Source organism: Cervus elaphus, chromosome 6, assembly GCF_910594005.1.
Source record: "Cervus elaphus chromosome 6, mCerEla1.1, whole genome shotgun sequence".
Lineage (NCBI taxonomy): Eukaryota > Metazoa > Chordata > Mammalia > Artiodactyla > Cervidae > Cervus > Cervus elaphus.
The window spans coordinates 14,842,686-14,866,984 of NC_057820.1; the positions used below are offsets into that span (position 1 = coordinate 14,842,686).

The 24,299-nt window shown below is 42.2% G+C and overlaps 1 protein-coding gene across 5 annotated transcripts in view; it reads right to left on the minus strand.

Annotated features, from left to right (window-relative positions):
- AFF1 (AF4/FMR2 family member 1) overlaps window positions 1–24,299 on the minus strand; it is a 197,521-nt gene that overhangs the window by 46,653 nt on the left and 126,569 nt on the right. For 4 of the 5 annotated variants that reach the window (XM_043906240.1, XM_043906239.1, XM_043906241.1 and 1 more), the window contains 4 exons: window positions 12,174–12,218; window positions 6,917–7,003; window positions 5,941–5,977; window positions 2,572–2,623 (listed from right to left, as the gene is read on the minus strand). In XM_043906240.1, coding sequence (XP_043762175.1) covers window positions 2,572–2,623; window positions 5,941–5,977; window positions 6,917–7,003; window positions 12,174–12,218 — 221 coding nt within the window. The remainder of the gene's footprint in view (window positions 1–2,571; window positions 2,624–5,940; window positions 5,978–6,916; window positions 7,004–12,173; window positions 12,219–24,299) is intronic. The other variant, XM_043906243.1, reaches the window with a different exon arrangement.

A 24,299-nucleotide genomic window follows, 5' to 3' on the forward strand; every position in this document is an offset into this window, starting at 1 on the left:
AGGCCCAAGTACTAGGAACTCTGAAAGAAAAAGTATTAAGGCCTAGATTGATTTTTAAAACCAAAGTACAAATGACCCTGAAATTAACATCTTCTTTCCTGACATCCAAAGTGCATTAGACGGTCTCCCTGCCAGGCTCTGTGCCATTCAGACAGTTTAACTGCTTGTCAAAGAACCTCAGGCTGACACAAGATCAGATGAGCCTGTGAGCGCTAAGAGATCGGCCATACGAACTCTGAAACAACACTTGCACTCCACAGAGTTAACTGGGACTTGGCTGTCATCCAATCTCCATAAAAGTGAATCTTTTCCCCATTGGGACATTTCATGTCGGCACTAATCAACACTGCCAACCCCCTGGGCATACAACCCACCATATTCATCCAGCCTCAAGACTTCTCTCTCCTACATCCCTCTTGTTCTCTCTACCTGCACCAGACCCTGCTTTCCTCCCTTCTCCAAATCTATTAGGATCAAAACAAATGTTCTTCTCCAGGTTAATTTTATACATGGCAAAGCAATAGTTTTTATCCAGAAAACACGACAGGGACTTCCCCAGTGGTCCAGTGGTTAAGAAGCCGCCTGCCAACGCAGGGGACACAGGTGCAATCCCTGGTCCGGGAAGATTCCACATGCCACGGGGCAACGAAGCCGGCGCACCACGACATTTGAGCCCCAGTGCCGTAGAGCCCATGCTCTGTGATGAGAGAAGCCACGGCAGTGAGAAGCCCAGGTACCACACCTAGAGAGCAGCCCCTGCTCGCTGCAACTAGAGAAAGCCCTTGCACAGCTACGAAGACCCAGTACAGCCAAAAAATAAATATACATGTAAATTATTTAAAATTTTTCAAATTAAAAAATAGAGAAAACACTACACGTGTCACAGGATATGAGCTATCTGTTACAAAGTTGCAGATACCTCTGATTTCAGTGGTTTAACTCACTTCATCAGGAGAGCAACCCCAAGTAGCAACATGGTCAGAGAAAACGCTCTGAGTCCCTACGAACGACCTCAGTCTGAAAGCGGATGGAAACCGGAGTGGGCAGGGGCAGCTCGGGCCGGGTCAGATCCAGCTGCCTTTCTCCCTCTGCACACCGGCCGAGGACACAGCCCCTTCCGTCCTTTGGTGCAGCTGCCCCCGCTTGCTCTGCTCCGCAGGGAGCTCCTGGTCTCTGCCCTTATTGCCCAGTTCTTGTTCGGTTGCAAGCGCTTCAACTTGCCTTCCCTCCCTCGCTGCCCTCGATAAAGACATTAGCCGGACCCTCTTATGGTCTATGCGGCTTTACTACCAACCATCACACCAAGAGCACAAGGTGTACAGCCTGAGGGACCTCACAGAGCATCCACAGGGTTACTGCAAGTGTGAGTGTGTCCCTGGAGGTGTCCTGTCGCTCCTTCACCAGCCATCAACTGGCTTAACCAGCCACCTGCACCTCTAAATGCAATCTAAGGTGGTGTGATTCTCGAGCTGCAGAACGCAGGAGTAAAAACAAATTTATTTTTAAGCAAAAAGAAAGGGAAAAAGAAAAGGCAAAAACAACAACAACAAAAAGGCCAAGAATAACTAACATGGGGTTAATTTTTTTTCTAGTAAAGGAGAATAAAGCAAAAATTCATCAATAGGTTTTTATTATACACCCAAATCCAACCTGGAAACTATAATAAATTTTTCTTTTCAACAACAAAAACAACAACAACAAAAATAACCAAACTATTTTTTTTCTTACTTTACCATCAAGAAGTCAAAGTAACTACATCGAGGACCGGGCACTGGAAATAGTTATTTTACCCAGTCTCATATTCAGTCATGGTGAAGACAGAAAACAACCTCTTTGCCTCAACTATACAGTTTCCAAAATACTCAACCCAGCACAGCACCGCCTTCCAAAAATGCATGGGACAAATACTAGGCCTTAAAATAAGAAGAAAGTTGAAGTCCTCGGAGGCAAGCAATGCTGTGTTAGTAACTGATCAAACATCTGAGGCGAGAAAGATCTCCTCACTCACTAGCTGAACCACTGCTAGTCATGAAAAGAATTATTACTTCAATACCACCAAGAAATGACAAATTAGGTCAAAATGCTGGTTTAAAAATCTCTACTATGTAGTTTCAACTGTTTCAAAAACCCCAAACATATCTGGACTTACTTGGCCTTAATAAAGAACAGCTGGGCAGCAAGACATTCTTTATTAGTTAAAACGAGGCCAAAAAAGTGGCAGAAAATCTGAAACTGTGCACATCCCCCCAGATTTGCTTCCAAAAGCTAAAGTTATTTAAGACTGAAATTTATAAAGCTAAAACCTTCTATTTTCCAGAGTTAACATGTAAATAACAGCTCAAATGCCTTTCTTTTTGAGAAAACCCCTTAGCAAACGCTTAAGGTGCCTAAACTTTCAACGGGAGAACTTAACCCCAATAGAAATGTAGGTCATTTCTTCCCATCACAACTCAGCAGTGTTTTATGAGTCATCTTTTGAAAGCAAGGGGCGGGGGGGTGAATCTAAGCAACAGATTTACATGGGAAATTATAACGTTATAAACTTTTAATAAACAAAAGCATGTTACTTACGATGTTCCCTGCTGAGAATTACTGTGAGCTTTTGAAGATGTATCATATTGTTCTGTGGAGGAGGGAAAAATGATCAGAGAGCATAATGACAAATTCGAGACTGTTAGTTATAAATCCCCTCTTTTTTTTTTCCTGCTATCTCCCCACCACCTTTTCACCTAAACACTTAGTAAATTTTGTCAACAGAGAGCTATTATAAAATAACATTTATGTTACACCTTGAGAGAGGGCTTGCTCAGAACTGGAAAACCCTGAGTACTACCCTGCCAGCCAACCCCACCTGGTTTGATGTCACACATCCATCAGCGATTTGCTAGCACTTTCTTTCACAGCCTCTGTCTTTGGCCGCCTGTGCTCCCACCTATCCCCCCATCTTTCAACACCCCTGATTCATTCATTCAACTGCTGGTCACAAACTGCCTTTTAGACACCAAGATGCTCAAGACATTTGCCCCTGTCCTCAATGAGCGTACAGCGGACTGAGGGACAGCAAACAGGAACACGAAGCTACAACCCTAGGCAGTGAAAGATCAGTACACAAACCCATCATCTAAATGAAACGTCCTGGGAATCTAGAGATTCATCACTCCACTGGTCGTGATGAAAGAAGGCAAATCAGAAAAGAAAGAAAATTAATTGTGTGTGTTGCAAAGGATGGGTGAGATTTTTTAGTAGAAATGACTGTGGGCAAGAGGGAGATAAGGGTGAAGGTGGGCCTCGGGCAGAACAGACAATGTGAGGGAAGGCAGGAAAGTGGGAGCAACTGAAATGGTGCAGATGAGAAAGGGGAAGGCTGGGGTGCAGAGTGTGTGGAGGGCAGCATGAGGGGCCCGGGGGAGGTCAGAGGGCTCCAAGGGCCATATGGGACATTAATACTTTGAGGCGCCACCAGGGCACGATACAACAGTTTCTCAGAAAGAGTAACCTGCTGGTGCCACCTGACATAACCCAGAAAGGAACAGGAAATGTTAAGTGTAGAGACTGAAGAGCAGCTGGGAGACCGTGTCTGTGTCTGGACCTGATGCAGAAGCTGAATGGCAACATGGGTGCCTTTCAGAAGCAGGGAGTAGAGTAACCACAAATGGCCCAGGAGACCCTTGAATAACTGCAGTTCAGGGCTTCATCCTCATGGGGGCAGCAGCTCTTACCTGGTATTTTTAGATCATTTCCCCATCTGGCTAGCAAATTAGGGCTGGGATTACAAATTAAAGGGGCTAAAGTCCATGCACACAGGCTCCCACACAGACATCCTGACCAGGTCCTAAGCTCCATGAGGCTCTGGTAATCCTCAAGCAGCTGTGTTTTTTGCACATGTGGACATAAATCCCGGGACATACAGGGATGTATATATGGGATATACTTCATTCTCTGTGTGCGTGCATGCTAAACCGCTTCAGTCATGTCTGAATCTTTGTAACCCCATGGACTGCAGCTCACCAGGCTCCTCTGTTCATGGGATTCTCCAGGCAAGAATACTGGAGTGGGTTGCTGTGCCCACCTCCAAGGGATCTTCCTGACCCAGGGATCAAACTCCCATCTCTTTTGTCTCCTGCCTTGGCAAGCGGGTTCTTTACCACTTCATTCTCTACAGACTCCAAAAGTTTTCATTAAATTTGAATTTGCTTGTTGGGCATACTTTGAGAAACAGATGTCACACTTCACTTTGCTGAAAGCTATTATCTGCACATACTCCACTCCATCTTAGAGCAACACACAACCAGACCCCTCTCGGGTCCGTTAGCGCCTTCCCCCACACCCACCCACATTCTCACAGGGGTAAACCAGCTTTTCAGAACCCATAGACAAAATGGCAGCAGCATAGAAGACCCCAAGGTAACAAGCATTTGCTGAGCCCAGACCTATAGAAGACCTGCCAGCATCTGAAAACTTCTCATCAGGGCAAGGAGGACTCAGCCTACACTATTCCACAGGCCTGGAGGGCCTCCACCCCTGGCCAAGTTCAACTGTATTTTGCTAAAAGGAGAAATCACACAATTTAAAGGATCACAGGGTCTTTTTAAACCAGGAGGTAGCAATCATGCAAGCTGTGAGTGACTCAGTAGAAGGCATATAATATGCATGACTGGCAGCCCTAGAAGGTATGGCGGGGGGGAGTTGGGGGGTGGAGGAGCAAGGACAGGGGTACATAGCAGTCCTGCCCACAGCTGAGCTGTGCCACTTCACTTGTAATCTATCTTTGGATAGGCTGCCAAGAGGTTAAGAAACAAAGATTTCCCAATCTCCCCAATGCCATGCAAGATGGTCAGGTCCATATCTCTGCATTTGGGGGAAATTCAGTTAGGAATTATTTACAAGGTCTTACTCAGTATCTGTAGAGCAGGGAGCAGCAAACTTTTTCTGTAAAGGTCTGATGGTAACTATTTTAAACTTTGCTTGCTATATAGCATGGGACTAATAATAAATGAATGAGCATGGCTGTGTCCTAATAAAACCCTCTTTACAAAAACTAGCTGGACACCAGATTTGACTCTTAGGCTATAGGCTTCCCCTATTCTAGAGGAAGACTTTGCCACTTCTTGTTTTTCCTCATCTCTTTTGTTCTCCTCAAATCCTTGCAATTGAAACAACTGGATAATCAAGGGAAAAATATAAGTGAGGGAAAAGAATGAGATGCAGAGATCTGAAGAGTTACCTTCATGGAATATCTATGAGCAACCTTCTCTCACACGTATAAACACACCACACACCTTACTTTGGTCTCCCTAAGCCCTGTGAAGACCAATGCATCGTAACTTGGGCACTTACCATATGTTGATGAACTAAATGACTGGAAGTACATCAGTCATGTTTGTAAGGCTTGAAATGCCTTGGATATAGTTGGGAAACAAAGAATTTAGTGAACCAAAGGGTTACGGATGAAGAAAAAGGCTAAACGCAGTTAAGGTTCTGTTTCCTCCTGAATTCTCCAGTATTTACAATCCATTTTAAAGAACCAAAAAAGAATTACATGGCCAATATATACAGAAGGTCTAAAGAAGCTGTGTGTTCGCTTCCTTGCAGAAATTTCTTTTGTTTAAAATAAACACAAGAAACACAGAAAATACTCCAATCTGTTCTTTTATACAATTCCTGGGTAACAATGCTTTTAGAGTCACTCTCAAGATATTGATCACATGTCAGGTAATGCCAAATTATATTTGTTAGGTACTTTAGTAAGACACTTTCATTAACTCTCCGCGTTAATCTGAAATTCCACCTAGAGAACAGCTTTATATTTGCCCTTCCCAGCTTTAACCTCATCTCTGCTGAGGTTAACCTCATCATTTTCCATGAATGTTTTCTATATTAAAACAGTAAAAAACATGCTTTATTCTCCAATGCCATAATCAGTTCCACATATTTACTTACTTTGGTTTGAGACTGCAGAACTGATATGCTGAGAATCCTAGAAAGAAAAATGAAAATCTCTAGTTAATAAAATATTAAGGTTTGTAAATCCAAGGTTGTGCCACTGCTGATTCTGATCAATGCTGATAAATCTAATTTTTACATAAAATGGGTTTTATGTCTTCTGCTGTTCCCTAGAGTTCATTTTTCCTTCCAAAGTATAATGTTTTACCTTAAAATCAATAATGAATTATATTTTTTAAGAAAAAAATTATCACTAGAAAATATGTTTAGTATCTAACATGGCAAATTCTGGTTTGGGTAGATTAAATTCTCAATGACATCATGGAAAGGAATAGTGATAATATGTCAACAATATGCATGTATACCAGGCTGGATTGAACACAGATCTGAGGTGACATTTCTATATTCTGAAGGTTATCCAAAAGTACAAAAACCAAAACCAAAAAAAAGGGGCAATGTTTTTAATATATTGTTCACAAATACTTCAAAAGAATCTTGTAAGTCAGCAATTTACCTTGCTATTAAAACCACCACAAATGTAGCTGATCACATTAAAACTTTTAAGCAATGCAGGAGGTATGACAAGTGTAAAAGTGTGTCTGTATGTACCTAAATTCTGAAGTAGGAAACAGACATGCCACCTCACTTTTCCCCCTGTACCTCTGTTGTTCCCCCTAAGGAAAAGACTCTAAAAAAAAAAAAAAAAAAAAAAAAAAGAATTTATTATAAAGTCTTGATTACTTTCATACTCTACAAAATCCTACACACATGTAAGACGTTCTTATTGACATAACTGAAGAGTGAAGAAGCATTTGAAAGCATTAGGAAGCGCTTTAGGAGCTGAATTAATTGCAATGTTAACCTATTCTCTAAAGAGTTCAACAAATAGTACTTGATTAATCCAGCACACAGCAATACTTCAGACCTTGTCACTGGTGTGGATGAAGTGCCTGCTAGACTCGTAAGGAATTACCTTTGTGGGAAAAGGAAATTTGGAGGGCTCAGCTGTACTAGGCGTGTGTATTGCTGTCAAAGGAGGAGGCCATGAGTGGGTCATTTCCTGGAAAGAGATTTGGAACGGGAAGAAAAAGTAAATTATAAATAGAACATTTATTGCTACTTAAGTCAACTTTTTAAACGGAATGCACAGTGGAGTGATGGTAAATGGAAAGTAAAATCTTAAAAGTTATTTCAGTGACTTAAAAAATAAAAATTCCTACTTGGTGGGCTCTGTTCAAAAGCTGAAGCTCTCCAACAAACAAAACTCAGAAGAGATCAGTTTGAAGAAGGAAAACAAGAGCACAGAACATGAATGGTCTGAACATTCTGAACAGCATGAAGCATAAAAAACGGTAGTAGGTGTTACCGGCTTATGTAACTACGAACACTCAGTCCTGTCTCAATGCTTGCTTTCTCCCTCAGCGTCTTTATTGCATTTCCTGGAATTATTTAAGTTCAAAGGAAGAAGAACTTTCCTGTTTGACTTAAGCAAACAAGTAATTCAGGTCACTTGTTCCACTTGGGAGAGTTTTAATGGATTTGACCCTTCCCTGGTACACATTATTAGGATATAAGAACTTTTGCAGAGAAGGCGTTAAAAAGCAACTGGCCCTTTCCATTAACAGAAGTTTCATTTCTATTCACTGTTTACATGCAAGCAAGATTTGTTTTACAAATTAATATGTTTCTCTTGACATGAGTCCTGTTTTTCTAAGCTCATTCACTTGCTAAAAAACCAGTGGGTCTGTGACAACCTAGAGGCGTGGCGTGGGGTGGGGCGGGTGAGAGGGGGCTTCAGGAGGGAGGGGACATCTGTACACCTCTGGCTGATTCACGCTGTTGTTGTATGGCAGACACTAACACAACACGGTAAAGCAATTATCCCCCAGTTAAAAATAATTTTTTACAAATGAGAAACAAAATGTCAGATGAAAGGTGTCTAATTGCAAATATGCACACACAACACGTATGCATGCACACACTTTGTTCAAGAGTTCAAACAGCCACTGGAGATTATCACCAGACCTTTCCTTTCACAGCTGAGAAAAACGAGGTCTAAAATGCCAGGGGCAGGTCCCCCAGGAAGCTGAGAGCTGCGAGTGCAGGGAATGGCCCCTCTGCGGCCGTTCTAAGAGAAAAAAACCCATCCCCGCACGGGCCAGACCTGCCGGGAAAACTGGCTGAAGGTCTGACAGGCAACCCTCCAGTAGTAGGCTGGGGCCCCCAGATGACGCCGTGTTACCTCCCCTGTACAAGGCACTGTGCTTTTACCCCATCTCCCCTAGAAATGCCATCTGATGCTTGTGACACCTGGAGATGGAGCTGGAGGCAAAGTATCCCCATTGCCCACCTCCACCCATATCCTCCCCACCAGGCCCTGCAGCTGCCCTCAGGTTGCAGAGGCCCAGGACAGACATAAAGCACCGGGCACAGTGACAAGCAAAGTAACCGATGCTGGCTTCAGGAATTTTTGTTAAAGGTGATATCATGCCCTCGCTCACTCGACTAACCATTGTTCAGTACAAAAGAGGAAATCTAAACGAAAATAGAATGGAAAGAGTAACAGCTCTGGAGCCAAAGTCCCAGAAAGGATCTTAACTCTCTTGACTCTGCTGCTCAGGTTAGCCTGAGGGGTTTGCATGCTCCAAGCCTCAGTTCCCAGGAATAGGCAGGCGAAGACCAGTTCTTTTTCCAAAGTATAAAGTGCTGGAGGGACTTGCCTGGTGGTCCACTCTCTGAGCTTTCATGGAACTCTGCTCAATGTTATGTGGCAGTCTGGATGGGTGGGAAGTTCGGGGGAGAATGGATCCATGTATGTGTATGGCTGTGTCCCTTTGCTGTCCAACTAAAACTACCACAACATTGATAATTGGCTATATCCCAACACTAAACAAAAAAAGTTTTTTTCTTTTTTAATGTACCATAAAAAGAAAAAGAAGACTCTGCTTTCACAGTAGGGGACACAGGTTTGATCCCTGGTTGGGAAACGAAGATTCCACAGGCTATGTGGCCAAAGACAAAGAAGAAAACCATAAACCAAAGAAACAAAAATAAAGTGTTGGAATATATGATCAGAGAAAGCAATTAAAAGCACTACAGCTTTTAATTAAAAGCCTAGATTTTAAAGAACTTCAAAACTGCACCAAAGAGTTTCCTGCTGTTTTATTTATCCGACTATACTTGAAGGTGTGGGACCATAAAAACAATGGTTATGATGTAAGAACATGTAATAACTGAGGCGTCTGAAAGTACCACCCTTCGGTCTTCCAAGAATTTCTTTAGAATTCCGACAGTGTCTATGACTTTTAGTCACCAGTGATTCCCAAGAAACATCCATTGTCCTCTCAGTGCCTAAGGCTGCTCCCAACTATTAAATTAGGCAGTTGGAAAAGTGTGTAAACTCTTTCAGGCCTTAAGTGGTTTGCTGGGAGTGTGAAAAGAATTTATATACTTCCCTAAACGCTGAGCTTACAAGAAGTGAGGCCTTAGGAGGATTGGGGCCATAAGGAGAGGAGGCTGCCCAGAATCGCTGGGCCCTGAATTAACCCCCTGCTTCACCAATGGCTTATCACGTGAATGGGAGTAAGTCACTGAGCACCTGCTTCGCTCCTGACCTTCCAGGTGCCATTGCTCCTATCTCCCCCCACCCTCCACCCTGTTCATTTTGCTCCAGACTCACCGCTCCTCTAATACGCCGACCTGCTCTCACCTCAAGGCTTCTGCCCTCTTTCCTCTGCTTTCTCGTCCATTCACTTGCCTGCTCTAAGACTCACAGCACTTACCAACAGCTGACACTTACATATTTATCTTCCCCCTCCGTGATCTTCACGAGAGGAAGGGATTCCTATTCCTATGGCATTTATTCTAGTGCTGAGAAAAGTATGTGTGTCTTCACAGATACTTGCGGAATAAATCAATGAGTGAGCAAATCATGGTGCTACCACTCACTGGACCAGTGTCCCTGGAATGCTGCACAGAGATAATGTAGAAAAAACAAAACAAAACACTGCAGAAACTTCCCCAAAAGGCTCTCCAGGCTGTGGCCCTGGAAATGGAAAACCTGAGCCGTTTCACATGCCCACTGAGTGCACCATCCCCGTCTGGACCCTTGCTGATAACCAATCCCCGGTTTCTGGTAGAGTCTGTCTATTTTCTCACCCTGCCGGTCTGCTCGAGTCATAGGCTACCACTGCCCCTTCAGTAAAAGACTTCCACTGTTAGTATTTCCACCGGAGAACCAAACAATATCGGGGACTAGTTACTGTTTCTATCGCCCGTCAGGAAGATCTTTGTTAGGATTCCTGGCAGTCTTCGTAAATTACTGGCAGGAGATAAGAACAGGAACCACTAGGCAGAGGGAAGTTATCTGGATGGACAACAAAGAGGGACAGCTGCATTTGACCCTGGAGTCATCTACTATCTACCAGCCTGGGGCTGTCACTCCACTCAGGAGGAGACTGAAGTCCAGCGACCTCCATCCACGCCCCTCTTCAACCAGCATAACCTACAATTTACTTTCTCTACTATGATCTCCAAATGAACACACTCACCCGTGGCTTGCATTAACCATCTACTTTCAAGGATTTCCAGGTAAGCAAGAACCCATTAACGTGATGTTGGCAGAGAGGCGAGGGAGGAAGGGCTAGTTTATTAAATTAAAAGTGCTCTCCTGATGGTCTAATACCATCACCTTACATAAAGGATTTGACAAGTCACATAGCGCATCAAAACACAAGAGAAGCATCTGACACATGCAGGAGGCGAATAATCAGCATTGTTGCATTTACTTTTGAAACAACCATGGAACAAATCACACACAATTTCAGAGAAAATGCTAAGGTCGTATTTTACAACTAAGACATGTACTACTTTTATGACTCATCTTACCAAAGAATTTCAAAAATACCAGAGGGAAAAGATAGAACAAAAGCCCAATCAAGAGTACTTATTAGTACTTATTTGCTGATTGGCAAAAAATTCTCATTTTCAGCCAGTACAAAGTACGTTTCCTTAGAGGTATTTCTTAGAAAATTCTAACTATAAAAGTAGGGGACCAAAGACAGTAAAAACAAAACTAATGGAACTGTCTCCCGAACATTTGGTTAGATACCACATTTGTCAAAAATTGTACAAGTGAGAAGGTAACCAACACACTTAATTACTGGTTTCAGCACCAACTCACTTAATACTTCACAATGAAAAATTAAGCCAAAAATAACTGGGTAAACATATACTTTGAGGGAAAAAAGTATACAGTAGAGATAAAAATTAATAGGTACAAGTGTCACTTTTCTTCTACTTAAAAAAGAAACCAACCAAAATTCAGAAACGTTATAGTAAAAGATAAAGTGAGAGTATCACTAAAAGTTACATGGAAAAAAATTAAAAGCTAGAGAGGAGGAATGAGAAATAAACAAAATTCTCAGTTATTATACCTACTGAACTTGAGCATTAAATTTAGCTCTAAACTTCCTGGAAATTAAAGCCAAAATGGGAACCATAACAGTTTGTATAATTCTCTGCTAAAAAGAAAGCATGCTGGTTCACGAGGAGAATTTTTTTTCCCTGGAGCTGAATTCTAGAAGGAATTTGTCATCCGTGTGCAAGGAAAACTGAACAAATGGATAATGGCTTCAATGATATATTTGTAGAGGCAGCACAAATGTTCCTAGCATGGTCTCAATCAACAAGAGCAAAAAATAACCCTTTCAAGGGAGGTCTAAAGATGTCCATATACTTTCTGTTTTTCTTTTTATCCCTTTAAAAAATTCACGGTCTCATTGAAGATGGGCCCGCACCAATGATGTGTCTCCTATAAAACACCAAGAGGTGAAAATCAAGCACTCCTTAACCCGGGGTGCCTCCCACTGCAGCAACACAGGGAGTCTCCTCTCTGGGGGGTTAGGGGGGTAAGGGGTGGGAGTGTTGGTGACTGATTCCCTTGAGTTTTTTATCAGAAAAGCCTGAAGGAGAGGTCCAAAAACTCTGGTCCAAATGTCTTGAAGTTTGTAGAGTTCATTTCAATTAAAATCTGTCAGGGAGTCTGATGGTTTCCTAAGCCTCCTTTTCTTATTATTCTGGTTAATTTGCTTTGGGAGGTATGATAGGGAGGAGGCGAACTATTTAAAGGAGTTCGGAATATCAAGTGTTCATTCAAGTCAAAGAAAATGAATATATGTCTGCCTACTTAAGTGTGTCTTCAAGTGAGGAATAATTATCAATCAGCTCACCTTCAGAATCTCTTCAACACAATGGACTTCATTGGAGTAGGTCTGCTATAAGGGAAAAGCAAGAAAAAGATTAGCAAATAAAACAAAGATTAGCACACAAACAAAAAACAACTAAAGCGCTGGTATTAGTGGATGCTATTAGTACTTACAGCAATACTTCTTGTAAGGAGAATCACCCCAGGGCCCCCCTTTTATTACTACTAATAGCTAAGTATGAGAAACTTCACATTCTAGATGAGATAAAACCAGAGATAAACCTGACCTAATTGTGAAAAAAAGGGTTCTGCTGGAGACAATGACAGATGAATTGTGACCCGCAGGTCAAGAGCTTCTGATGGAACATGTGTACATTAAAGAAAACGAGTACATTAGTGAATCTAGGGGAATAATAGATATAACAAGAGTGGAGGCAGAAAGGGAAAACCTGTAATTTTGCTGCTTCGCAGCAACATCTGTCCACTGAGCCAAGTTACATGAACACAAAGATGGCGATCATCCTGAATGTCTTACTGAGCCCACAGTAAGGAAGTCAGACTCCAATCAAGCACAGATTTTACGGTGAGAGTCTGCCAAAAATAAGTCTTAAAGTTGAATGCTAAGAGTCGGACACGACTGAGTGACTTTACTTTCACTTTTCACTTGCACACATTGGAGAAGGAAATGGCAACCCACTCCAGTGTTCTTGCCTGGAGAATCCCAGGGACGGGGGAGCCTGGTGGGCTGCCGTCTACGGGATCACACAGAGTCGGACATGACTGAAGTGACTTAGCAGCAGCCCTACTTGAAGTCAGCATTTCCATCTGTAGACATACACGCGCGCACACACACACACAATATTGCCCCAGAGACCGACCCTAAGGAGAGAGATTACCTAGCTTCTTAGAGCAAAGACCCTCTTGCTTACTCCTGGGTAAATAAATGACAGCTGCTGTTGCTAGTATGTCACAACCGCAGTGTTTAGGAAATGTCACTTTCCAATCTTTATAAAGTGCAAAGACAATGGAAAAGTAAAATCTTAAAAAAAACAAAACAAAACTCTTTTTCCTTAACTAGAGATATGGAACAAATTCCCCGACTTCATGGTTTTCAAATGGGGTAGCAACTTTCCGTGTCAACCGATGAGCCAAGTGCCCTGGGCAAACCCTCCTATACAACCCCCCCGCACCCCCACCCAACAATACACACGCTTTTCCTGCCCCTGTGGTGCAGAAAGTGCTGCTCTTCCCTGTCAGTTGGTCCAACGTTTGCCTCACAGCCCGAGTGTAGATGGAAAAGGGTTCTTTTCAGGGCTCTCGTTTCTCATTCGAGTGTAATTTAATATGGCACTGGTCACTAATTCCTGATCTGGGGTTTATTAATCCACCATTTTCCTCATTCCTGTTTCCTTAAGGAAAAGGAAAAGCACATATAGCATTCACACTGTCCTGGAATTGAATCTAGTGGACACGTCAAATTTCAAATGCAATTTGACCTGCCTGGGTCTGGTTTTAAAACATGTAAATTTCACAGAGCCAGTTTTATTGAAACATTTGCAATTTGCTATTTTCGAGGTAGGGGTCTGAAAGTTAGGAGATAAGTCAGAGTCAGGCCCAACTGGACCTGCCCTTAGGCACTGTGCATGTTAACAAGAGGACTTGCTTATTCAGTTTTCATTTTTCAAGACTATTAAGGAACATCTAAAAGCTGGACCAAATATTACAGCACAAACGTCAGAAACAAATGAATGCTGTTGTGACCTGAGGGTAAAACATGCAATTATGTCCTATGGTTTCAATTTTTCACATGTGTCATTAGGAACAATAACAATTAGGAATTAAAGTGAAATCAACAGAACAAAGCAGACGACTACTGACTCTGGTCAAATAGTTGCCGCTATCCTTTCTGCCTCTGGAATGAGAATTCAATTAAAATATCTGGCAGGACTTTGCTGGCGGTCCAGTGGTTAAGAATCCGCCTGAAAATGCAGGGGAAACGGGCTCAATCTCTGGTCTGGGAATATCGGCAACTGAGTCCATGTACCACAACTACTGAGCCCTCTCGTCCTAGAGCCCATGCTCTGCACCAAGAGAATCCTGGGCATCACAACTAGAGAGGTGCCCCTGCTCACTGGGGCTAGAGAAACTGGAGAAAATCCACTCACAGCAACAAAGACAGAGTGCATCCAAAAATAAGAAAGGAAAATAAATAAAATATCTGGCGATCAGCGGGGAGGCAGCTGGTGGAAGGATGGGGTGGGAGGTTGGAGTTAGCAGGTGCAAACTATTATATACAGAACGGATAAGCAACAAGGTCCTACTGTATAGCAGAGAGAACTATATTCAATATCCTATGATGAATCATAAGGGAAAAGAATATTAAAAAAGAAAACATGTGTGTGTGTGTGTGTGTATAAGTCACTTTGCTATACAGCAGAAATTAACACTGTAAGTCGACTATATTTCAATTTTTAAAATATTAATTTAAAAAATCTGGCAATCAATGAAATAGTGAAGCACAGTTGGAATGAGGGCAGAAAACACTTGCCCACTGGTTTGAACAGAATGGGATCAGGAAGCAGCTATGTCAGGAGACTAAAAGACTTTCTGATCTTTGTAATATTACTCAAGCCATCAACTCTTAGCCAAGATCAAATGATGTAAATGCATGTGCTGGCATGGAAAGACGCTCAAGATATTTTCAACTTTTTCTTTAGAAAGAATTTCACATTCATAGAGAAAATAACAAAGACAGTAAAAAAAAAAAAAAAAATCCCACAAACCCTTCACTTGGATTCTCCAAATGCTAGCATTCTACCACACTCGCTTTATATTTTTCTCTCCCCCGTCCCCCCATATCCACACTGAGCCATTCAAGAGTGTGAGAGAGTGAGAGTTAATGCCCTTTTATCTCTAAATACTGTTGTGTGTACCAAAGCGTGCTTTAAAGCTTTATTTAAAGAGGGTTGGTTACAAAATCGTCTGTATCATGTGAGCCCATTTTATTAATATGCCCCATCTACCCGAGATGGTATCTTCACTCTTTCCTGACCCAAATGAATGTCTCTTAAACTAGAGTACAGTAGGTATTTCAGCTGTGCTTGCAAAGAAAGACCTATACGGACAGGCTGCCTTGTTTTTAAAAAGTACAACTTGGCACCTCCAAGTCTGCCACTGGAAGGAGACTTTCCAAAAAGGGAGGAGTGCTTCAACAAAGCATTATGGCTTAATCCCCTTCCTTGAAATCCACTTTGCCCACAGCGTATCCAGCTGAGTCCCGCCACCCCTGCTCAGAGAATCCAGGCTCTCCCTCTAACACTGGGGCCAAAGAGTAAACAAGCGACCTCTCTGAAGCACGGCCAAGTTCAGGCTGGACATCTTTAGGTAAGATTTCCTCAAAGAACAAGAGGTGATGCAAAGCAGCAACAACAAAAATTAACGCTAACCGCATGAATGCAGAAGCTCTAGCGTGTGGGTTCTTCCCTGTCTACTTTTCCTTCTGGGGCAGGAACACTGACGTTAGCACTTACCCCCCAAATCACATAGCAGCCTCCCACCCTCAATATCTAGGTTCCTAGAGGAGACCGGGAGAAGCCAACGGCACCCCACTCCAGTACTCTTGCCTGGAAAATCCCATGGACGGAGGAGCCTGGTGGGCTGTGGTCCATGGGGTCGCTAAGAGTCGGACACGACTGAGCGACTTCACTTTCACTTTTCACTTTCATGCATTGGAGAAGGAAATGGCAACCCACTCCAGTGTTCTTGCCTGGAGGATCCCAGGGACGGGGGAGCCTGGTGAGCTGCCGTCTATGGGGTCGCACAGAGTCGGACATGACTGAAGTGACTTAGCAGCAGCAGCAGAGGAGACCAACTTAGCTACTCTATACATCTGTGTGTTTGCGTGTGTGTTAAGTTGCTTCAGTCGGGTCTGACTCTTTGTGACTCTATGGACTGTAGCCTGCCAGGTTCCTCTGTCCACGGGATTCTCCAGGCAAGAATACTGGAGTGGGTTGCCACGCCCTCCTCCATGGGATCTTCCTGATCCAGGGGTAGAACTTGGGGTCTCTTAAGTCTCCCCACTCCGGCAGGTGGGTTATTTACCACTAGCACCACAAGGAAAGCCCTCACACATCTGGGGGTCCTGTATATAGACAGACCTCCCGATGGAGCCATCACTTTCCCAGGGAGTATGGCCTTAACATAGGAACCAAAATCCTACTCAACTTAAAAAACAGTAGCTACTTACTGAATACACACTGTACTTGTTACTACATTAAACTCATATTATTTCATAACATGTTATAGAAATACGGAAAAACCCAAATGAACTTTTTGGCCAACCCAATATTATTTCCTCCATTTGATACCATCTGTTACAAGATGCACCATCATTAGCTTGGCAGGGGAAAAAGTTAAGACACGAAATGTACTCATCAACTGTAGATACATCCCTCATTACAGAAGCTGAAAAATGAAATAAAAATCTGAGGGAATTCTGTATAATACTCTTAATTCTCACATCAATCTTGTGGTATTACCCCACTCATAAAAATGAACACTAAATTCTAAAGAAACTAACTTACATGTCCAGGGTTACACAGGGCACTCAAGTGACTGAGCCCGCCTTTCTAATATTGCTACACGACTGTCCCCAAAACCTCAACTTCAGGCCAGACACAAATATACTAGTATTTAAGGAGAGGGGTATACCATCCCAGTTGTCGTATGCAAAACCAAAACCGTTTTTCAAAGAGTACCGTTTCCCTTGGGCTTGTGCAAAGAAGTGGGTAGCCAGCCTTAACTACTTCTTACTACTGTGGGTACTTTAGACCAGCAAAAGCAGCGATGCTGGCCTTGGTCTGATTTCTCACTCTTCCTGGAATGACATTGTGTAATCCTAAGGAAATGCACTGATACCAAAATAAAAGATGTCAGTAAATGTCCCCTAAGCATGACACAGTTTGTTTTAATAAGCTAAAAAGAGGCAGATGGAAGAAATATACCTCACCGCTGAGACCACGGGGCTCTGGCAATATTGTGTTTTAAGTCTCTCAAGTTTCAACAGAGCAGCACTTTTTTAAACAATGCTGTTCTCAAAAAAGGCTTAGTTATCACTAACCAGAACTGCAGGGAGCACAGAGGCAGCATGCTGATGGAGGCGGCCAAGAGATCTTGGATCCTAGTTCTGGCTCCGCTGAGGATCGGGTCTTGCGATGCTGGCTGAGGTTCAACTTCTCTGGGACTATCTCCTCGTGGCAATGAACGGATAATATTACCAATCCTAACCACTTCGCAGGGTTGGTATGAAGGTCAAATGTGAAACTTTAAAAACTCTCAGGAGGCACTGATCCGTGAAATCAATACATGGAGCCAACATTATCAAGGTGGTCTTCAATGGCATTATAGCTTTTAAGAAACCCCAATGGTTCTCTGTCAGCATATGTTTTAGAAGATCAAACAAAAGCTCACACTATTTTTCTTCAAACATAGTGGGTTGACCAAAAAGTTCATTCGTGTTTTCCCTAAGAGCTTATGGAAAACCCGAATGAGTTTTTGGCCAGCTCAGCAAGTCACCTCTCAGCCTGCGGTTCAGTCTGTGGATCTACCATGCTGCTCGTGCATATGCAGGTGCGCTCAGTCGTGTCTGACTCTTTGCAGAACTGTGAACTGTAGCCTACCAGGCTCCTCTGTCCATGGGATTCTCCAGGCAAGAAGACTAGAGAATCTCCACTTCCTCCTCCAGGGGATCTTCCCAACCCAGGGATGGAACCCATGTCTCCTTTGTCTTCCGCACTGGCAGGCGGATTCTTTACCACTGGAGTTCACCTAGCTCCGACTAACTAGCTAAGCCACGCTCCTCCTGCCCCTGTGGAACCCCTTTCCCTCTCCCACCTGTGTCGGGATGAGTCCTACTCAGAGTCTGAGCTGCAGATTAAAAACCACCTTTTGGGAAGCACTCCTTGATCCCCTCACTCCTGAAACTGAGCAGGTGTGCCCATGGCTGCGTGTACTTTTCCTGCCAAAGCTCCTCCCATCCCACCATCTCTGCTGCTTCTAGATCACCAGTTCCAGGACGGCAGGGGCCAGGTCTGCCTTCTGAATCACCAGTCACACGCTGCCTGCCACACAGAGGCCGCCAATCAACATTGGCCGTTGTGGTTTTCAGCCTCTGAACTCAGAATATGAAAACAGATGTCCAATTTGTAGAGCTTCAGAGACTTTCTAAATGCTGTAGCATCTCCGAATAATAAGCCAACATCTTAATGAACAAACTACACAGAAGTAAACACACCCCAGAGACAGAAAGGAAACTGTTTTTCATTGTTTTCTCCTTCCACACATTAAGATTACTCTTAGAAACTATTTTTCACATATCAGATTGGCAAAACAAAAAAGGAAAGAAGTGACAATACTCTGTCTATGAGAGAGAGGTGCGGAATCAGGCACTCAAATTCCAGGGCTGGTGGGAGGGTAACACAGCACAATCTCTGAAGACAGCAGTTTGGCAAGAGCTACCAAATTCTAATTTCCCCAACTCTGACCCAGCAGGATGAGCTCAAGCACTAACTCCCAAGTGCACAAAAAGATATATGCACAAAGTATTCATTTCAGTCTAGTTTGCAAATAGTAAGGTACTAAAAAAAAAAATCTAAATGCCCATCCTAGGTAGTTGCCTAAGAAAACTGTGTTACATGCCCCTACACAGAAATACTATGCAACCATGACAAAGAATGAGGGCACTCTTCATGCACAGAGCTGGGTAATCTCTAAGATGTATTGTTAAGGGGGGAGGGGAAGGCACAGGTGCAGCACACGCCAGGATTTGAATAAATGAAAAGGTGATGTCAGAAGAGAGCATGTATGTCAAGTTACTTATGATGCACAAAATACCACTGGGAATAACACAAGAAGCCTTTAACATCAGCTACTTCTAGAACGGAAAATTAAGTTGCTAGAGGGCTAGCGTAATGGGAAGATTTTCACTGTGTATCTTTTTACTGTCTTAAAATTAATTAATTTATTTTTAATTTATTTTTATTTTTGGCTATGCAGCATCTGGAATCTTAGTTCCCTGAATAGGAATCAAACTCACGCCCCCTGCCTTGGAATCACAGAGTCTTAACCACTGGACCACAGGGGAAGTTCCGTTTTTTCACTTTTTCAATTCTGCATTATGAAATATATCATGTATTCAGAAATAAAAACACAAAGATTAGATTGAGATTTTTTTCTTTAAATATAGGAATAAAAATTTTTTCTCAAAAGTACAGCCAAAGGTCTCTGCCACATTTGTGCTTACGATCTATCAGCTTTCCTCTAGGGACCGAATAACTTGCCTTCTCCCAAACACACATCTCAGTGAATCCGTCCACAGCTTCCTCCCTGGTGCTCGGGGATTGCCCCATGTAACCCTCAACACACAGAACTGTCCCTGGATTTACTGTCAGCCTTCCTGTGAGGTGCTCCCAGGGAAGCCTAGGACTTGGTGTCTCGCCCAGTATTTGCTGGCTACTTCACACTTGCTTCCCAAATGAGACTACTGCAAAGTCCCTGAAAGACACGTATTTGAGGGGTGGGGGTGGCCTCTCTTTTAATCAGTCATGCTTATTACATACCAGGTAGATGCACATGACGTAGAGAAAGCCTTACAGGATTGTTGTGGGGACAAAATAAGACAAGGCACGTTAAAGCTAACGCCACATAAATAAACCTAAGCATTTATCATGAAGATGCCATGATCAGCATTTCCCAGAGATGGATTAGAAGAGGAAACCAAAAGGCCTGCCTGAGCAAGGTTCTGATATAAAATTCGTTTTATTCTGTAAATACAAAGTAAATTACCTACATAGCGAGGCCAATTCCAAGAACTTGCTCATACCACTGGGGTGTGCCTACTCGGGCTGGAAAAAGCACAAGGCTGAACAGTATTATTTCTTCAGGAGTGTCATGCCCTTCGGGGATCTATCTAAACGTCGATTTCCACACCCAGTATTCTAGGTAAAAATTTTTTTAAGTCCCTGGACAGATTTATGGAAACACTTACAGTACAAAGATGGAGAAGGAAATGGCAACTCACTCCAGTATTCTTGCCTGGGAAATCCCATGGACAGAGGAGACTGCAGTCCCTGGGGTCATTAAGAGTTGACATGACTGAGCATGATAGTACAAAGAGGGAAAAAAAGGGAAACTGTGGATTGTTAATATGGAAGGAAGGATAAAGGATTAGAAAACAGAGAACAAGACACCCTTCTCAGTTTTCCTAAAGATGAATAGTAGTACAATGCAAACTAATTTTGACTGTCAAACCCTTCCTTTAAAAAATGAAACACCCTCCATCTCTACCCAAATATTTTCAAACAGCAGCAAGGGTCAGAGTAGTATTTTTCTTAAAAAGGTGATTAAGCGGCAACATGTAGCAAAGAATTACTCACATGTTCCCTGGAAGCCTCTGTAATGTCAAACTGGTCTGCCAGGTGCGGAGGATACCACAATTAATGTTACACTAACTGCAGACATCTCTATAGTTCTCCAAGTAAATGTTTCAAGAAGAGGAAAGACTGATGAAGGACAAGGTTATTTTCAATGATGAGGAATCTACAGGTCAGCTACAGCTATCATCCAACAAAAATTTACTGTGGAAAGACCAAGCAATCCTACTCACATTGGAAGATCTAGAAAGGGGACAGCAGTGAGGAAACACAGGTGTCACAAACACTGGTTGCCGATTCCCAGAAGTTCCTTCACCTTGACTCGGCATCTACCTTCAACTCCAAATGGTAACCCAAGGTGTTCTGTCTCCCCCGAACTGGTTTCCTACAGGCAGTGGATCCATACTCAGTCACATCTAACTCTTTGCAACCCCACGGATTGTAGCCCACCATGCTCCTCTGTCCAAGGGATTTCCCAGGCAAGAATACCAGAGTGGGTTGCCATTTCCTACATGTAGGGTCTGGGTTTATTCATCCCAGTATCTCCTAGGGCCTTGGCATAATTCTGGAATAGCACAGATAACGCAAGTTGTATTTGTCCAACGAATAAATTTGATTTTGTCATCTCATGGCATCTTCGACAGAATTCTCAAACACGTTCAGCTCAGTCACATATGACTGTTTGCAATTTGGGGAGTTTCTCAGACAGCCAAGTTTCTGATGCGGCAGTAACATCAGAACATGATTGTTGGAGGAGGGCTACACTGGGCAGGCTTGAGTGGAGTAAAGGAAGGGTATATCTCTCTTTGAGTCTGGAGATCAAGAAATAGTTCAGGATAGGGACTTCTCTGGTGGCCCAGTGGCTGAGACTCCGCGCTTCCAATGCAGGGGTCTGGGTTTGATCCCTGGTCAGGGAACTAGATCCCATGTGCCACAATTACAGATCCCACATGTTGCAATTAAAACCCAGCACAGCCATATAAATAAATAAATAAATAAATAAATAAATAAATAAATCTTTCTTTAAAGAAAAAGAAATAGTTCAGGATAAATGCAGAAAAAGGATACTGGAAGCTTGGGAGATGTGCTAGCACCCTAACTCACTTTATATTAAATGACAGCTAATATCTACAGATGTCTGTAAAGTTCACGTTTCGGTAAATTGCTCCTTTATAAGCTCCTATATTATCTGTCTGGATTTCACCAGCTAAAGCAAAAACAGGCTAAAAAATGAAAAATAAAAAACCCTAAATATCATTACTGAAACTTACAACCCCTTACAGGAAGGAATATTTTGAACTATATGTACAAGAAAGATCAACATGAGTAATTAGAGCCTTCTATTTCTTTCTAGGCACCCTGATTGTTACCAGTGAAGCAATTTGCTTTAATTAGTGTCATAAAGAATTTATTCCTCTAAAGTATATGAAATTTATAAAAGCTCATAATTTATATTAACTGAACTACTTAAAATATTCTGGAAATTCTGTTTTGATCTCTATTTAAAGAAGGGATCTTTTCATTATGAAACCTACGGTATAGTTCTTAAGATCTGGTTTAAGTAAATAAAACAGGAACTGTGAATAGCTGTTTCCCATATATGTGTTATAACACTGTATATAAACATACAAATGAATATGAAGGGACTAATAAAAGTGCTAGTTTCATTTATTTTATTACTACTAAATTTCCTGAGATCACACAAGTATAAATTTTAATATATTTGTAAGACTTCTACAGAGTCACATGAAAGTTTTTATTTTAAAAATACTACTTATGTTGCGGCAATATATGCAGAAATGTTTTCAGTAAACATTCTTTATGACCACAGGTCAACTAGCTTGTTGGTGTTAAAGTTACAAGGGGTGGGATGTCCCCAAGATGAGTTTAAACAGACTTAAAAACAAAGCAAATGTATAGAACTTACTGTTGTTTGACAGTAAATATATCTAATCCTTGTTATTCGCCAACTTTCTAACTTTTTGACTGTGAACCATTACCATTCGCCGTGTAATAAGGAATCAGAAAGCCCCGATGGTCTAGGACTTGAAAACACTGCGCCTTTGATGGAAGATCACATGAGACCCCACGAAGCCCATTGTGGGCATAGCAACCATGAATGATTGAGTAAGACTGGCTAAAAGGCACTGCTTTAAAAAAAGAAAAAAAGGCCTCACAAAGAACAAGTCTAGACACTGGTTCCATTCCAGTGATAATAAACGGACAAGTTCTTTCAAACGGTCCCAATTCTATGACCTAACTCCCCTTCCACAACCTATTCTACTCACTAAAACAACATTTAGAGTTGGTTTTTGTTTTTAAGAGGAATTTAATTTTCATTTATGGGTGGGTACATGAATTTGCAAAGCAAGAGCCATCTTCATCCCTTTCATTGTGACCACACTCACTCCATTCCCATCCTGCTTGGCTCCTTCCCCACCCTCGCACAGACACACACACACACGCACACATGAGTACTCTCTCACAAATCATATTTAAGTGATGGTTCTGAGTCTAAAACAATACTACCCCGAAGTTATTTTGTCAACCATGACAGGATTTATAGACGCATAAACCTGTATTACTGCTCCTTTTTGAGTGTATGTGTCCACTGAATTTAAGTGCCAAACAATGTTCAGGAACCATGTCTAATTCTGTGTTTCATAGGGTGCCTGGGCATTTTTTTTTAATCGCTGGGCAGAAATGAAGACTACAGAGGCACCAGGAGAAAAAAAAAAAAAAACCCTTCCATCAGTTTCTGGATGAGGTTGAAAGAAACTGAAGTCATATGAACAAGATAAGTCATTTAATCCACTCTTTGTCTAAAAGGACATAAAGATTTTTATCCTAAGCTTTTTCCAGCAGTAATCTCAACAGTTCCCCCCTGGGCTAGGTGTTGGTTGTCTGTCTCCTGGCATCATGATTTTTAAAAACAAAAAAACAGAACTGGGGGGTAGGGGAGAGAGGGAGGAGAGAAAATTACTGAAGCGGTAGACCAGAGGCAATATATACTCTGAGGAAGCAATCTGAGCTTCAAACTATCTTGGGGATTACTGATACTATAATAAACACAGAGGAGAGAAGGCAAATAAAGATGGCCTTCCCTTTTATACCTTAATTCTGAATTAGTAAATTCCTTTTTTTTTGGGGGGGGGGGTTTGCATCTTTAATATTGGGTGGTAACAAACAGGTTACTTACCAGGGTCTAGAAAAAGGGCCAAAGATCATTGAAGAAAGTACAATTATTTAATACAACATTATGGTGGTTATAAATCACATACTTAATCATGTTAAAGAGCACCTAAATTTAAGAGACTATTGCTTCTCTGTCCATGGAATTCTCCAGGCAAGAATACTAGAGTGGGTTGCCATTTCCTTCTCCAGGGGATCTTCACCAACCAGGATTGAACCTGTGCCTCCCGCATTGCAGGCAGATTCTTTACTGTCTTTACAGGGAAGCCCATTTTCTTTTCTACAATTTATTAAAAACCAGACTCATTGGGGGGTGGGGGGGGATGCTTCTAATTCCACTGACTCTCAGGTAGGTTTAATAATCTTTTCCTTTCCATGGACTATCTTGGTATGTAAGTTTAGACAAACTCTATGAGACTTCCAGAAAGTTCATCTCATAAAGTGACTGAACTGGCAAAAGTGAACAGGTTTAATAACAAAGTTTTGAATAACAGTCACTCACCAGGTGCCAGTTTTTCTTTTTTAAATAA